Source organism: Plectropomus leopardus, chromosome 11 (assembly GCF_008729295.1).
Source record: "Plectropomus leopardus isolate mb chromosome 11, YSFRI_Pleo_2.0, whole genome shotgun sequence".
Taxonomy (NCBI): Eukaryota; Metazoa; Chordata; class Actinopteri; order Perciformes; family Serranidae; genus Plectropomus; species Plectropomus leopardus.
Genome location: NC_056473.1, coordinates 971,404 through 989,523, shown reverse-complemented (window position 1 = coordinate 989,523; position 18,120 = coordinate 971,404). Strand labels below are relative to the sequence as shown.

General features: G+C 42.7%; 1 protein-coding gene across 5 annotated transcripts in view; it reads left to right on the top strand.

Annotated features, from left to right (window-relative positions):
- The first annotated feature begins 204 nt into the window (after positions 1-204).
- The window catches only part of akap13 (A-kinase anchoring protein 13), a 75,289-nt gene continuing 57,373 nt past the window's right edge, over positions 205-18,120 (top strand). For 4 of the 5 annotated variants that reach the window (XM_042496487.1, XM_042496486.1, XM_042496484.1 and 1 more), the window contains exons 1-3: positions 205-735; positions 3,819-6,857; positions 10,891-10,949. In XM_042496487.1, the coding sequence (XP_042352421.1) occupies positions 630-735; positions 3,819-6,857; positions 10,891-10,949 (3,204 nt within the window). In that variant the 5' untranslated portion in view covers positions 205-629. The remainder of the gene's footprint in view (positions 736-3,818; positions 6,858-10,890; positions 10,950-18,120) is intronic. The other variant, XM_042496485.1, reaches the window with a different exon arrangement.

Genomic DNA, 18,120 nt, shown 5'->3' with positions numbered 1-18,120 from the left:
CTGTGAGCTGAGCCTGTGAGCTGCAGCTCTGCTCTACCAGCCAACAAGAGTGCGAGCAGAGAGCAGGCCTGTCTGTGGTAACCATAGAGAAGTGTAACCTGACAACAAAGGAACGAGGAAGTCCTCCGTCATTGGAGGAGAGAGCACAAAGGGAGGACTCTGCTGTTGTCACTCACATCCTGTAGCAGTGGAAGTGTTAGTCAGAGGCAGGAAGCCGGGGGAGAACAGCAGGGTACAGCAGCTGCCACCCCTGCTTCTGGACCTGACAGAAAAAAAAACGAAAAGATAATTATAAAAACCACAAGACAATCAACAGAATCTCCAGGAAGTAACAGGAGCACCCCGGAGGCCAGTAAAAGGAGTGCTGCAAGGCCCATAAAAACAACAGGAAGTAGAAGAGAAACAGATGGAACTATTTTACCCAGACAGCCAGCAGTGGCATCTGGGACTGCTGACGAAGGAGCCGCAAAAACTAGTAGGCCCCGATCACAAGACACTACATTACCCATGAAGCCAGTGTGTGCACACGGTGGTGATGGGAAGTGTGTTGACAGGAAGGCAGTGGCCTTGCATGCCATCACCATCGGGTGAAAACAGGAAGGAGAGAAGAGGGAAGTTGAGTAGCTAAAATGTTAGTAAGTAGAGACAGCAGAAGTAAGCAGGGAGACGCTCAGAGTCCTCCAGCCAAACAAGCTAAAGGCAACTCTGCTGTGGACTCAGCTGCACACAGGACGGGTAAGTTCAGCAGTTTGTAAAATAAATCACTGGAGGCTGAGGGGCAAATCTGAAAAGTTTCCTTTGGATATTTAAAAATGCAGACCACAGATTTTACCACCTTAACCTAGTGTGGAATATAAGATATCTTACTTGAGGCTCTTTTCAAAACTGGGCAGAGAAAGTCTGAGTACAGGAACACTGAGTCACACTGAGCTGGTCATTGTTAGTGATTTATTGCAGCCATCAGAGGCTCCTCTGAGGCAGTCACTCACAAATACCATTACAATGTGTCATCTTCATACACTAAAGCCTTTGTCAGAAGTGGAAAAAATCACAAAGATAACGTCAGAAAAAGTGAAACAAATATTAGCATGGGCTTTAGAGTAACGTATGGAAAAACAGAACACCACATGTTTGTTATTTTATTCAGACTTTATTCAGACTAAATGCAAACTAAAAGCTTTTACTGATATTTTTGGCCTCTTAGAACCAATTTTAAACAAAACAACTGAAACATGACAAGCTCTCTTTTTTGTTACATTTTTTTACACATGCAGCAATTATGAAGTAATATGATAATTTAGTTGTTGCTTATATCCACCTCATGAATATGACTCAGGTATTCCGTCCCTTTTTAATTCTAAAGTCTTAAAATACCGTCATTTTTACAGTGCTTTCAGCGTACAAACCCAATGCCCAAAACCACCTTTGGCATCCGCATGATCAGCTGAGAGCAGTAGTCTTCTTAATGTACGCCGCCTGACGATACACGGACAGTTTCAGCCGGATGGAACCTGTTGCATCTGTGACAAAACAGCGTCAGATTAAAATGCTGCTTGTAACAAAAGAAATAGAGCACAACGGTGGGTGGGAGGGGTGGAGGATGGATCCAACAAACTTCGGGCTTTTATGCAGGAGTCTTGTGTTTGCTTCCCGTCTATATGTGATGTTCTTCCTTCCCCTAATCCTAACCACCCCTGGCAGCATGTGCATTTCTTGACATCCCGCAGTTGGTTGCCATGTGCTTCTGTTGCCTTAACACTTGCAGCGTAATCCCACCATGTGTTAATGTTGATGTCACAGCAGCAGCATCCTGGAACATAATCAGCAGATGTAGAGGTATACCTAGAGCGTAATATGGAGACGTCCACTGCAAAGTGGCAACATGCTACAAATTCGGATGAGAGCATGTTGAGTATTCACCCTCTTTTAAGTCTGTTTTTGGTCTCTGCTATCGAAATATCTGTCTCTTTATCTGCTAAATGCTTCACCGTATCCAACAGCTCGTCTCCTTCTGTGTCTGTGTGTCGCTGCTGCAGCAGCAAGCAACACAACAAGAGCTCTGAGAGTGACCTAAACAGTAAATGGGCTTTAAAAGCAAGTGCTGAATGATAATAAATCACTTCATACATCTAAGGGTAACTTCAGAGATGGAGATAATTCTCTGTGGGTTTGTCACTATGAGCAATTTGCCATTTGGGGAAGGACAAAGCCAACTCTGCGTTACTCTTCATCCTCCCTGTCAGAGCTTGTTGGTGGTGAAAATAAAAGTGGCTCTAGATTCACTTTGATTTGGAAGGAGCTTTTTCTGAGTGGCCTTTTGCCTCGCTAAGTTTGAGTTTTTTCAATGCTGTGGCTGTGATTTTTATAGCTTCCTCTTAAATGCTTGCTGCTACTACATCATTGCTACCTTCTTATAAAGTCCTAACATCATCATTATCTGCTCACTACTATTTGCTGCCCAAGTGATGCAGCCCAAAAATGTTCCATCTACAGCAAATAATAATATTAATAATAATAATAATAACAACATCTATTGCATGTCTGTCCATCCTGGAAGAGAGATCCCTCCTCAGTCGCTCTTCCTGAGGTGTCTACCATTTTTTTCCCCCATTATAGGGTTTTTTTTGTTTTTTTTGTTTTTCCTTAGTGGATGTGAGGGTTTAAGGACATTCGTATGCTGTAAGGCCCTCTGAGGCAAACTGTTATTTTTGATAATGGGCTTTAGAAATAAAATTGACTTGAACTGACTTAATAATAATATAAAAAATAAAATAGTAATAATAATAATAATAATAAACTTTATTTATATAGCACATTTAAAAAAACAGAACACAAATAAAAGAAGAGAAGGACATGTTGCAAGAGACAAATACTGGAACACAGTAAAAATGGAAAGATGAGCAATAAATGTAAAGCAATTCTAAAAAAGTGGATTTTTAAAAATGTTTAATAGGCAAGACAGAGTTTGTGTCCCTGATCTCCTCAGGCAGCTCATTCCAAAGTCTTCGAGCTCTGAGTGCAAAGACTCTGTCACCATTGTGAGTTAATGTGGACCTGGGAATGACAAGGAGCAACCCATCTGAGGATATCAGGATGTGAGGAGGGATATAGGCCAATTACAGGTCAGATAAAAACTTAGAGGGAAGTCTCTCACTGCTTTTTGAGTAATCAATAATACAATTCTAAGAACAGAAGGCAGAGTCTATGCAGATAAATACACTGCTGCATGCATCTAGTGGGTCATAGGTAAGAGGGATTATGTTTGTGATGGCACAGTGATGTGGTAGTTAGCATTGTCATCTCACGGCAAGAGGGTCTTAGTTCTTAGTCTGGCAACCTGTCAAAGGTGTACCCTGCCTTTCGCCTAATAACAGTGGGGATAGGATCCAGATACCTCCCAAAATTAATTCATTTTGTATGACTCTATACTTTGTTTTCTTCAGTTTTTTTTTTTTTTTAGGAAAATCCTGCATACTATACCTCCTATGAATATCCTAAAAGGTCCATCGTGGGTTATGAACTGTCTCCATGGTTTAGCTTTGACTTATCTTTACTTACCGTAATTGTGTTCATACAGTTTTATTTGGGATTATTAACAAAATATCAGTTTTCTTATAACCTGTCTGATGGTCTATTTGCTCGAGACCCATCGTGCTTCCTTGTAGAATGTTGCTGTGTTTCCAGATCTCTAATGAATTTTGAGAGTTATTGATAAAAATGATGAAAACTATGAAAATAAAGTACAAGATTTTTTATTTAAAAGAAAACAAAGAGAGAGATTATTATGCAACATCTAATCTAAAGCAATCTCTCTGCAGTAACCATGGGTCAGGAACAATCCCAGGATCCCCGGGAAAGCAAGTTAGAACCAGAGGAGCCAAGCCAACCTGACACCATGAACAGTCCTCAGTCTGGCAGGAGGACCAGCCCCAAGTCTTCAGACATGGGAAGAAAATCCCGCAGAGGGGTATGGCGGGATGGAGGCTGGATTGGAGGCAGAATGGGATCGGCCACACATGGACCTGAAACCGTGGCAAAAACCATCTGGTATCAGGGTGAAAACCTCAATCAGGATCCCAATGAAGACTGGAGTAAAAAGGAAATTAACTCTCAGTCAGTTTGGTATGATAGTGATATGATGGATCAGAGAAAACAGGAACAGCTGGAGCAGGGAATGAGCGAGCAGAAAGAATGTGATTTGAGCTTAGCCCAAGCTTCTGCTCTTAGTTCTCCACAGCTGTTAGAACAGGGTCTTAGTTCTCATCCACTGTCTGCAGCTCTTAGTCAGCCGCATGCTGCTGGATCACTGCCAGCACTGTCACATGGGCCTGGTTCACAAAGACAGGAAGTACACGGATCACAGCGTGAGGAGGAAGTAGGGCCAGCTTGGACGGAGGGAGGAGTTGAGGGAGGCAGAGAGAGGACTTACAGAAAGAGTTCTGAAATTGACATCAAAGAGGGGGGAAGAGAGAAGCTAGTGAGCGAAGGCAAAGGAGCAAAGGGCAGAAAAAAGAAGAGGAAGAAAAGGGGGAAGAGAGGAGGCACAGGGGCCAAGCTTAGCTCCAGCTCCAGTGTGGAGTCTCAGAGTCAGATAGAGATAAAGACACAGAGTGAACAAGTGACAAACCTGAACACTCAGTCAGGGACACAGTCAGAAGCCAAGGATAACACAGGAAGGGCAGACCCTGAGTCTCCAACCCGCAGAAAGGAAGCTGACAAGGACGCCATGCATCTACCCAGCCAGATGGAATGCCAGAACAGGGATGCACGTGGACCTGACTGTGATATCACAAACTTGGATGAGAGAACTGAAGGTATAGCTTCACAGACACTACAAACAGAGGTATTTTTGGAGGATGACGACATAGATTTTCATGGACCTGATCCCGTAAACCTGGATTCTGCTGTCACTGCCTCAGAACTTCATCAAATGGACATCAGAGAGGCAGATGTAGAGGAAATAACAACTGTGCAACCACTACAAATGGAAGCAGTTGATTTGACAGAGCTGGAATCAAAGGGGCCTGCCAGTTCGCTCCAACAAACAGCGAATGATGTGGAATCAAAGGCGTTGTCACATAATGAAGATTTGTCTGTTGCCAGTAAAGCTGTTACATTGGTGGACCATGCAGGTTTGGTGGAATCTAACTGTCCAAAAGAACTTCATGTTATAATTTCAGATTGTAAAGAAGTCACAGAGGACTCACTTCTTGTGGAATCTTCTGAACAGAGTATGGAAATTATACAATCTGTTGAGTCAAACAAACCAGTAGAACCTGTGGATCCTGTGGGAAGACCTGGAAGATTTATGGAACTTGTGTGTGCTACAGAAGCTGGGGGTCTGCTATTTAAAGGTGAAACGGATGTTTTACCTCCTCAAATATGGGAAGGAAGCTGTGAGACAACTGTGAGGGAATATTTAGAGCATTGTTTGTCCTTTGAGATGCTGAGAGATCAGCAGCAGAAGGGGGAAAAGAGAAATGAGTTGTGGGTGGGTGAAGAGGAAGCGGGTAAGGGAAATAGTGGGAGTGAGGAAAATGTTAGTGGGATTGTTCATGCCAAGGAGTTATCTTCCATAGACAGAGAACAAGACCTTGTTGCCACAGCAGTAGCAGTGGTAGCGGTAGCAATTGCATCGGCCATAGCCAGCCTAGAAGTGAGCCAACACTTAGAAGACAATCAGGCAGAGAGTCAGGAGTCATTAAAGCAGCTTGCAGATAATTTGCTCAACACTGTTCAGTCCACACAGCTGATGGACAGAGAGTCCTGTCAACTGTTAGCACCTGAGACAGAAAACCAACCCACAGGTCATTCACACATTGAACCTACCACTGAGTTTGCTTCTAAAGCTAATATTAAAATATCCGAGGAGTCTGATTTTGTAGTGTTGTGTGGTGACACTGAGACAGAAGGGCTGCAGACAGCACAGCTAAGTAGCAACCAGCAGGACCTTGTCCTGTCAGCACTTGCAGACACTCCTAGTTTACCACAACTTGACAAAGAGGAAATCCAGATAGAAACTACTCAAAACAAAGTATTTACATCTTCTCAATCTAAAGGAGAAGACAGCTCACTGCAAGCTCATGTGAAACCTTTGCCAGAAGGAAATGAGATTATTATAACTGAGGTGGACAACCAAGGTCACATGCAGAGAGAAATCCCCCCCTGTCCTTTTACAGACCCTGGACAATACCCAGAGGTGTCTGACAGATGCTGCCCTGCCTCTGAGGAAAACCATAGAGATACCCAGGATCAGTCTATCTGTCAGGAAGAGAGTGAGATACAAAACAGACATGATGGAGATGGTCACCCTTCAGACTCTGTAACTGCTGAGGGTGAGTTAGGAGGGCAGGCGCATAAGCAGGACAGTCTACACAGTTCAAAGTGTGAGGAACACAAGAGCATGTCAGACTGTCAGGCTGAGGGGGCTGAGCGGGACCCACAGCTGGAAGGTCAGGTTAAAACACCATGTCAGGGGGAGATTCTGTCTTTGATGCCTCCTTTTGTCTCAACACTTCCTACTTCCCCCTGCGACTTGACTACTGTGGCCAGTCCCAGTCCAGATGAACCCACCGCCCCTGTCAATGTGGAAACATGCAAATCCCAGCCATCCCACTCATTACCGGACATGGAGCTTGTCCCTGCTATCCCTCTTGATGTCGGCAGTAGCCTGTTCCAGAGTGAAGTTCACGAGTCCGCGGCCATGGATAATGAGGTTCGTGTGTTTGAAGGGCTGGATAAAGACTTTGATGCTGTGGAATCCATGGATGGATGGAAGGAGAGAGAAAAGAAGAAGATGAAAAGGATAGATGAAGCAATAGAAGAGATGGTCACAGTGGACATGACATCCCATATAGGTAGGCCTATATTTTTAAATCCCTAACTGCTGTCTTTCAATCTGTGTCTAAAAACATTACAGTGCAACCCTGTCCATTACCACAGTCATTCTACCTTTCATTTGCTTGCATGTTTTAATTCTGTTCATGTTGTATGTCTTGCTTATTAAGCTCTTCTTTACCTAGGCTGAACACATGAGAATCATCACAAATGTGTTTCTACCTGAGTAGAATCTGCAGTTTCCTTGTTTCAAGGTCTGACCAGTGTGCATCATTACAACAGCTCAACTTTGCTAACTTCTCAAGAAAGAACTGACCAATTCAGTAGCATTTTTCATATTAAACCAAGATTTTGTGATGTTGTGATTGCAACAATTTATGCAAATTCAGCCAATCCCTTTGAATTCTGCCCAACCTTGCGATTTTGTCCAGTCACTGCAACGTCAGTGCAAATTGGACTGTTTAAAACCAGTAAAATATCTTGTTAGTAGAGTTGCCTGCAGCGTATTGATCTACTCTGCTCCTTGCCCCCTCTTTTTTTCTGTTAATCATGAGATAAAGCTACATTGTTTATCTATAGAAAGACTCACTGTTCTCTATTTGAAAAACAAATAGAGACCATGATAAACAATTCTTTTTTTTCAAACAATCAAACCACAAATAAAACACTCCAGTATGTTAACCAGACAACAGTTTAGACCAAAATAACCATTTTTCTATTAAAAATAATTGTTTTTTCCTACTTTTTTTCTATCTCAAGGTCCATGTAGGGAAATTAAACTTGTATCAGGGCTCTGTGTCATGTAATAGGTGACATTTAGTGACCCTTTTATTTTAGCCTCCATGTTTAAAGAAGAAATTCGTCTCATTTTAAGAGGACATCCAATCAGTGTTGATGGTAAATGCAGTCAACTGAAGCAATAAATTCCTCAGGGTGTGCAGTACTGACAGAAAAGCTGAGTGTTCCCTCATGCACAGCCCTTCTTACAGTGCCTACATGTACACAGATGCATTGCCGCTGAGCTCCTGATGCTCAACCCCCATATACTTTCCAAACCTGCGCTGCACAGGTGGGCGTCTCAAACACAGCTTTGTTAACTAAAAGTAAAGTGTCTGAATAATGAACCTGACTGTAAGACTAGAACACCAGAAAAAAACATGTAATACTTGTCTGAAATCTAATAACAATAAAGTGTTATTAACAACAAAACAGGCCTTACCATTCAGTGCCTCACTCAGTGGCCATATGCCCTCTCTCAGCCTGATGTGTATATATATATATATATAAATACTCCACAAAATCTATGTCCCAGTGAGGAGCAAAAGTTCTACGCATATTGTCGCACACGCAGGCTCTCTGGTTTGTATTTGGTGACAGCATTCCTAAATAAATAAATAAATAACCTACCTACCATAAATATGCTTATGCAAAAGAATAATATGATATAGTGTAAGATAAAAAAAATGAGTAACAAAAGTAGATAGACAGATAAATAAGTGCAGAGCAGACAAACAAACAAGTAAATAAAGGGAAAAAACAACAACAACAAAAAAACTCTAAGGACATAAGCTTAATACATATATGCTTCTCTAAGATAGTAATAATTTTGAAAAACAAATATAACAGGAATAAGTAACAGAGGTAAATAGATATATAAATAGGTGAAAAAAATAAATAAAAGGGAAAAAAAACAAAACAAAACAAAAAAAACACTAAGGGCATAATCCTTGGACAGATATGCTTATGCATAATAAATAATAATAATAATAATAATAATAATAATAATAATAATAATAATAATAATAATAATAATAATAACAATAATAATAATAATAACAAAACAATAGTAATACAGTAATGATAATTTTAAGTTTAATTTTTTAAGTAGGTGTTGGTAAGTCAGTTAGTTGGTTAGTGGGGTTAAGGGTTTTAGCTCACAGACACTGTTGTTTGTAAGTTTAGTTTTTTCAGGAGAAGAGGGGTCAAGGTTGTTTCAAACAGTGGTATTTGGTCTTGGAGACAGGCTGAGAGCTTTGCCATTGAAATGTATTCGGAAAGTAAATTGAGCCAGTGTGCAGTGTTAAGTTTATTCCTAGTTTTCCAGTTCAGAAGTATAGTTTTCTTCATGGTGGCTAATGCAAGAAGTGTGGGTCTGGTGTTGTTGGGTGCTGGTGCGATTACGGATAAGTCTCCAGGTAAAGTAGAGTGAGGGGGATAGTGGAAGGCTGCATCCCATTAGGCCAGATATTTTATTGATAGTGGTTTCCCAAAAGGCATGTATTGGAAGCCAAAACCACATGGCATGAAAGTTGTTATCGGGTGTATTAAGTGTGCAAGATGAGCATATGTCTGAATCCAGGACTCCGATTTTGAATATTTTGTGTTGGGTGAGATGGGCTATACGAATTACCTTGTATTGTATCAGCTGTATGTTAGTGTTTTTGGTCATTTTGGTGTATTTTTAATGTTTCTAGCCCTATGAATTAAAGGCCTATGCTTTCCTCCTGTTTTTTGTTGTTTTTTTTAATTAATGGAATAATAGCTTTACGGTTACAAGTCTATCTCTGTTGCATTTAGTGAAGCGTAATTTTCAGCTGTTTAAATCACAAAAATATCCCCCTGTATATTCACTGATTGCGCCGCAGTTCTCTCAGCTCTGCAGGAGCTGCTGCTGCCAGACAGCTGCTTCTGTGACAGAGTCTGAATGCAGGTCGACCTGGATGTACAATTCTATCTCCATGGCTACAGTAGTAAAACTACCAGTCACATTATGAGACAAAATATGACAATGTCTGTTACAAAAAACTTGCCTTGTGCACGACACTTTTTAATGTTGAAAATATGCAATTTCTGTCCAGCAACACTCATGAACACTTGAGCCCTACCATAGATTTGGCTTTATACAGCCTGTAGGCTCTGTGGAGTTGCAATACAGATCCAAGGGAAAACTTAAGGAGAGAAATGTGGATTGCCATGTTAGCCATAGTGTAATGAGCACTGCCATGGACTTATCATTACAGAGTGACCTGCTGATATTCAAGCAGCACAGCTGCTCAGAGGCTATTTCACAAACATGGTCGGTGTCTTTGATTTTACCAATAATTTGCTCAAAGTGTGATAAAGGAAGGCAGATTGACTAAACTAGCAGGGCAGGAAGTAAAGTACAGAAGGCAAATGAATCCATAGTTTGACTTTCATTGATGTTGGATGCCTAAACAGCCACATACACACATGCATACATTAACCTACACAGTCAAGCCACACAAAGTCAACCCAGACGACAACAAACTTGTGTGCCTGATGTTAGTATGATAACCAGGCAGACGTGGAAATCTACAACATTATTGGCAACAAATTTCGGTATTTTGAAAAAGGTCAGGTAGCCAGCAGCTATAAGCCAAAGTCACTGAAAATAATAACTATGAAACAATTAAAAGATGCTTTTATACAGAAACTGTCCACTTAAATCAAATCCAGCAAGAGAAATGTGGAATCCATAGTAGTTAACATGAAATAGCTAATTTCTAAAATGTCCAATATCCATTACAGTTAAATTTAATGTAAAGGTGTCATCATCACCTAAAACACTTACAGTAAAATAAAAAGAAAATATTCTTACTAATCTCTCAGAAAATGGTGAAAAACAGTTTAATGGTCTAACTCTACAATCCAGTACTGTAGAGTTTTCACTCAAATTTTTCAACATGTATAATAATGAAGAAGAAATCACTGATCATGCTTTACCCAGACTTTAAGATAACTCTGAGCTCATTCAAACCACCTTTATGGACTTTTGTTTCTGTGACCAAGTGAGCCCTGGGTTGAGCTTTGTAGTGTTCTTTAAGCTGTTTTATTCTGTCCCAACAAGACCACAGTGTATGTATATAATAAGTGTTATTGGCCTATTTTGTCTTTCAACAGCCACATAGTTGCCATCATGACCTTCATCCACCACACCTTGTTCATGCTCCAGCTTGTCATAAATTACATTAATGAAATGAACACTGAACAGATGATGTCTTGTAATGATGAACTAACATTGTCTCTCCACAGCAGCTGAAGAAAAGGACCAAGGGAGTAGGAGAGAGTCAGACAGCACTCACACTCTGCAGGTGAGTTTACATTCAGGAGAGGGAATATGATAGATAGAATAAATACAATGAATATTACACAGTAACAACAGAGCATTTACAAACAGACACACTTATGTGCAGGAATGACCACAGACACTGTCTTCTCAAAGAGACACATGCACCAGCCTGTTTTATTCTGAATTCCTAAAGGAAAGCCACTCTGGCAGTGCTTTTGGTTTAAGATTGCAATGCCAAAGCCACTCTTTGGACTGAGTTGTTCATGGTGATATTATATGCTGGTGGACGGCACCTGCTGCGCCTACATGATACACAACAGCATGGCATGAGGTTGAAACGTTCCCGGTAACAATGTAGCACAAGGGCACCTATGGGGAAGGCGGGAGGGGTGGTGCATGGGTCCTACAAACCCATGCAAGAGTCTGGTGGTCACTTGCCATTTGAATGTGAGGTTTTTTTCTACACCTCATCATGTGCAATAGGCACATTTTATCCTAACTATACATGACAGCATGTTTGTGTGTTGAGATCCTTTTGTTGTCATGTGCTTTTGTTGTCTAAACATAAGCATGTGTCACAACATGTGATGACTTGGTATCAAAACTAGTTTATCCATATAACCTAATCTTTAATTAGTCCAATAATGAAAGGACTCTCTAAACATTTCTACAGCATTCTGTGATAATATGTGGCGGCTGTGGCTGAGATACTTCTCCACCAACATTTAGTGCTGGTGTTAAACACTGAGCACAAGCAGAAAGCTCATCTGCTCAGAACATTCGATATGGCATGTCCTTTTACTGAAATGGACAGACTGATGTCCACTGGCTCATTTGTCTGTGACAACTCTGTGGACAGGATTGGCATGAACTTTGCTTTTGAAAAGTGAGCTTAAAGCACAATAAAGATATAATTCACAGAACAGGCATGGCAGGTAACACACACACCCAAGACAAGCCAAACCAGATACAAGTTGAAGTCCGCACCAGCTCATTTCCAACCTCAAAGCTCCCATGATTCAGAGTTAGCTGTGCTCACATCCTCACTGCTCTCCAAGCCTTTGAGGTTAAACCAGGCCAGACAGCACCAGACTAGGCCAAGGTCACCCGTGAAATCATATAAATCCTTGTTCCAGTGTCTTCTGATGTTGCAGTAGTGGGTCTCCGGGAGTAGCAGGTCACAGCAGGAGATGTGGGAACCTTAAGGCCTGGGCTGTGCATTGTGTGTGGCTGAACTACATGTTGTGGAGTCAGAGACTGCGAGGGGAGGAAGGAATATGGAGCGATAAATACGAGGGCTGGGGCAGCGCGTTGACGTAATCGATTACATAAATATGACGATTTACCTAACGTGCGTTGACGGAACTCATCACGGACGTTCGTTTCAGTGCTTGTTATTCCACCGAGCTCGTCTCCGCAACATCTCAGCAGAGGCTCTCTGCTCTGCTCTGCGTGAAATACGCGGTGAGTCTATTTTTGCTGGACACAGTAAGCATCAATACGCAAGCGGCAGATCGTACCAGGCAGGAAATCAAGCAGCATTGCGTCTGGTTAATTTTCAAAATGAAACACCTTGCACAGACTCACAATTATGTTTAACTTGACTAAAATGTTACATTGGCTGCATCCGCTACTTCTCCGTTCAGTTGCCCTCTGTATTCTGTCCCACAGGAGAATTAATGCTCCTGATAACAGTCACTGCACATGAAATAGACAGAGAGTCTATTAACGATTAGAATCATAATTAACAAAAGCACTGTATTGTTAATAAAGACACGGTTAAAAATGTAACTACCTCATATCAGTTTGGTTTATGATTAATTTATTAATTATCCATCAGTATGATTGATAAGATCTGTATGTTTTTAACTATATCACAGCCACAGATATTATCTTTTTCATGTGTATCTGGATTTATTTTTACTGATCTGTATAGCAATCAAGCTTCTTTTTTTTTTGACTGAAAAACGGCTAAAATTCTTCGATCTACTTGGCTGTGGCTGGACTGCAGGCTTCATCCCAACAAAGTGCCATGATAGAATCATCATCACTAAAATCAAGGAAAAATGACCAAAAAATTTAAGGGAAAATGAAAAAATAAGCACAAACTCATAGGGTCCGCAGTATAAGCTGTCAGGACACTCGGCTTTTGAAACGCTTAACAGACGCGCTCAGTGGGATATAGAGCCACGTGGAGGACGGAGCAAAACAGTGCCGCAGCCTTAACGCTGTGAACATGCTGCTTTTGAAATCCAGGCTCGTTTCACACAGCGCGCATCAGGAGAGCATGAGCAGCGCCGTGTCGTTTTTTATTTCAGTCTCAGCTACGCGTCAGCTGCAGCACATCTACGCATGACGTGCACGTTTGTCCGCAGAAATAGACAGTGAAATTATATTTTCATTATTATATTGACTCAATATCACTTTTTAGAGCAGTTTGAAAATCTCTCCCTGTCACTTAGATAAGGAAATACAAAGATATCTGTTTTACTTGAACTTCCTTGCCTCCCTTTCAAAACAAAAGCCCTCTGACAGTGTTTCTGTGGATAGAATCCCTCAGTTGCTGATACAATCCATTTTTAAAAAACATTTACAGGACAGGTCAGCTGTGCAGGAGCTTGCACGACTTAATAAATGAGTGGGATTTGTGCGTATAAATATGAAAATACAGCACTCATAGCAGCAGGCAGCGATGCAGCAGTGATGTTGCAAATATGCACTAATTTCACTGTAAGATGTTCTGTTGGACTGCTAGATTTGAGATTTGTTACTTTAACAAAGAGTAACTGTTTAGTTATTCCTCCTAAAAGTGACTTGAATTTGACATTGTTTTATTTATTTTGCTGTTGGATTGCTACATGTAGATTGCACCACATTAATTTTATAATAGTTAGATCAATAAAAAAAATAATCGATTAATAATCGATAATAGATTAATCGATAATTTGGTCCCCAGCTCCTCCGGGCAACATGTCGAAGTATCCCTGGGCAAGATACTGAACCCCAAATTGCTCCCGATGCCGCACCATTGGAGTGTGCATGCGTATGAATGGTTACTACCTAGTAGGTGGCACCTTGTACAGTAGCCTCTGCCACCACTGTGTGAATTTGTAAGTGAAGGGGTGAATGTGACATCTCCTGTGAAAGTGCTTTGAATGGTTGAAAAGACTAGAAAAGCTCTATGCATGTACAGTCCATACACCATTTTCTTGTGGCAGAGGTTATGCGCTAACCTAAAATTCCATTGTGTTGTATTTTTTTTTTGTCAAGGGAACCAAGGTTCTGTTAACTTCCTGTTTGGACTAAATAATAATAATAATAATAATAATAATAATAATAATAATAATGATAGATAAATAAAAATAATAATAATAATAATTCCTGGAATTTATATTGTAAAACTTTTAAAGCAAGCTGAGATGAAAGACTATGCATTGAATGCTTTGCCAGTCTGATGAATGATGAAAATTAGCACAGTATCTTTTTTAAGTGTAAACAAAGCAACAAAAAAACAGAATAAATGACATTTACTTGGTTTCTGTAGGAAAAGGTGTGCAGACGTAATAGAAATTCAAAGTGGGAGAGATTAAAGATGAGAAAGACAGACATTAAGGCTTTAATTGTCGACACTTTTAAAATACAGCACAGACAGTTGAAAGTCAAGTCAGCATGCATGTGTACCAACATATTGTGCATATGTGTGTGTGTGTGTGTGTGTGTGTGTGTGTGTGTGTGTGTGTGTGTGTGTTTGTTGTCTTGACCTGGCTCAAGCAGTCACAACAAAAAGGGGAGACCACACCATGTTGAATGTTCAAACAGTATTTTATTAATGCAACTAAACCAAAATCGACCAAATTAAACCAATAACAAATAAATAACAAATGCATAACTACTTGATGTGATGTGGAAATCAGTAAAGTCAGTGGTGTACAGTGTGCATGAGTGGAATATGTGTGTGCGTAGTGTTGTAGAGTGCATACATAAATAAAGGGAAAACTCAAACCAGCATTACCAAACCAAACTAAGGTGTGCCTGTGGAGTCAGCCGGGGGAAAAAGAAGGAGAGCTGGCTGGCTGCAGGAGCTTAAGTAACTTCAGCACACCAGGCCCAGATGTGCTGAGTTACTTATCAGTGAAGCTGCAAAGGAAGCTCAGGTTAAACACCCCTACTCCTACCAGAACTCCTCATGATTACACCACAGGGGCATTACAATGTGTGTGACAAAAGTATTTTTAAATCTTAGACATCTGAGGGTAATAATCTGTTGAAAATTAAAACAGTAGAGACAGAGGTCCAAAAACGATCACGAGAGCGATGCATCGATTGGATGAAGGCAGAAAGTGATAAAGGTCGAATCAGCTGATCAGAGACACCTGGAAGTGATGAGAGTCTTGGTTAAAACACAGAGAAAAACTACTTGAAGAACTTTTTGTACGACTTGAAACATTGCTGAAATCTCTTCACTTTGAGCTTCTCTAAGACTTTGCTGAATGTCATTTGTGTTTTAAAAGTTTCCATTCTACATTTGAGTTTTTAGTCCTGACCTGACGAGGTGAACTAACAGTTCAGCAGAAGAGACAGAGGAAGAGATCTATTGTTACTCTGAGGCAGAAAATTCAAAACTGTTCGTGTGATCTGATGGGATCAACCCTCACAGACATTCTGTTTCTGATCTGTCAGGTGTCGAGTACTGAATCAGTATCGTTTCAGTGTTTAGTATTGTGATACTGGTATCAAAATATGCCTGTCGATCTCCCGCTCCATCCTTCCCTCACTCGTGAACAAGACCCCGAGGTACTTAAACTCCTCTACTTGGGGCAGGATCTCGTCCCCGATCCGAAGGGGGCACTCCACCCTTTTCCGGCTGAGAACCATGGCCTCGGATTTTGAGGTGCTGATTCTCATCCCGGCCGCTTCACACTCAGCTGCGAACCGATCAAGTGAGAGCTGGAGGTCACGGACCGATGAAGCCAACAGGACCACATCATCTGCAAAGAGCAGAGACCCAATCCTGAGGTCACCAAACCGGACCCCCTTAACACCCTGGCTGCACCTAGAAATTCTGTCCATAAAAGTTAGGAACGGAATCGGTGACAAAGGGCAGCCCTGGCGGAGTCCAATCCTCACCGGAAACGAGTTCGACTTACTGCCGGCAATGTGGACCAAGCTCTGGCACAGGTCATACAGGGAACGGACAGCCCGTATCAGGGGGTCCGAAACCCCATATTCCCGAAAAACCCCCACAGGACTCTCTGAGGGATACGGTCGAATGCCTTCTCCAAGTCCACAAAGCACATGTGGACTGGTTGGGCAAACTCCAATGCACCCTCAATGACCCTGCCAAGGGTCCAGAGCTGGTCCACAATTCCACGACCGGGGCGAAAACCGCATTGCTCCTCCTGAATCCGGAGTTCGACTATCCGGCGGACCCTCCTCTCTAGTGTCCCCGAATAGACCTTACCAGGGAGGCTGAGGAGTGTGATCCCCCTGTAGTTGGAACACACCCTCTGGTCCCCCATCTTAAAAAGAGGGACCACCACCCCAGTCTGCCAGTCCAAGGGCACTGCCCCCAATGTCCATGCAATGTTGCAGAGTTGTGTCAACCACGACAGCCCCACAACATCCAGGGCCTTGAGGAACTCCGGGCGGACCTCGTCCATCCCCGGGGCCCTGCCACCGAGGAGCTTTTTAACCACCTAGGCAATCTCAGCCCCGGAGATAGAGGAGCCCACCCCCAAGTCCCCAGGCCCTGCTTCCTCACCCAAAGGCGTGTCGGTGGGATTGAGGAGGTCTTCGAAGTATTCCTTCCACTGATCCACAACGTCCCGAGTCGAGGTCAGCAGCGCCCCATCCCCACCATACACAGTGTTGACAGAGCACTGCTTCCCCCTCCTGAGACGCTGGATGGTGGTCCAGAACCTCTTTGAAGCCGTCCAGAAGTCGTTCTCCATGGCCTCACCGAACTCCTCCCACGCCCGGGTTTTTGCCTCGGCGACCGCCACAGCCGCATTCCACTTGGCCTGTCGGTACCTATCTGCTGCCTCCGGAGTCCCACAGGCCAAAAGGGCCCGATAGGACTCCTTCTTCAGCTTGACGGCAACACCCGAACCCGCCGGTGTCCACCAGCGGGTTCTGGTGTTGCCGCCCCGACAGGCACCGACCACCTTATGGGCACAGCACCGGTCGGCCGCCTCAGCAATGGAGGCACGGAACATGGCCCACTCAGACTCAATGTTCCCCGCCTTCCCCAGGACATGTTCGAAGCTCTCCCGGAGGTGGGAGTTGAAGCTCCTTCTGACGGGAGACTCTTACAATGCGCTTGGGTCTGCCAGGTCTGACCGGCGTCCTCCCCCGCCATCGGAGCCAGATCACCACCAGGTGGCCGTCCCTCCAGGTCTCACTGTCGTTGCCAACGTAAACGTTGAAGTCCCCCAGCAGAACGAGGGAGTCCCCAGAAGGAGCACTCTCCAGCACCCCCTCTAAGGACTCCAAAAAGGGTGGATACTCTGAACTGCCGTTTGGACCTTAGGCACAAACAACAGTCAGGATCCGTCCCCCAACCCGAAGGTGGAGGGAGGCTACCCTCTCATTCACCGGGGTAAACTCCAACATACAGGCACCGTGCCGGGGGGGCAATAAGTATTGCCACCCCTGCCCAGCGCCTCTCAGCAGTGGCAACTCCAGAGTGGAAGAGAGTCCAACCCCTCTTGAGAAGACTGGTTCCAGGACCTGCGACCGAGCGAGGGAAACTCTGGACCATTCATCTTATTCTTCATAAGGGTCTGGTGAGCTACACTTTGTCTGGTCCCTCCTCTAGGACCTGTTTGCCATGGGTGACCCTACCAGGGGCATAAAGCCCCCGACAACTGAGCTCCTAGGATCACCGGGACACGCAAACCCCTCCACCATGATAAGGTGGTAGCTCAGGGAGGGGAACAACAGATCAAATGTTCATATATAAAATCTGTATTTTATCAACACACTTTGATTATACATCTAATATACAGTGGTGGCCAAAATCATTAAAACACTTGGCATATTTAAGAGGTTTCAGTTGTTTTTGTTGAATTGGTCATTAAAATACCCATTAAAACAAATGAAATATCTACAAAGTCATCATTATGCCCTATAAACCATAGAATAGAGCCACCAAAAGGAGATTTGGGTCATTTTCCTTGCAAAAAAATAAGTTA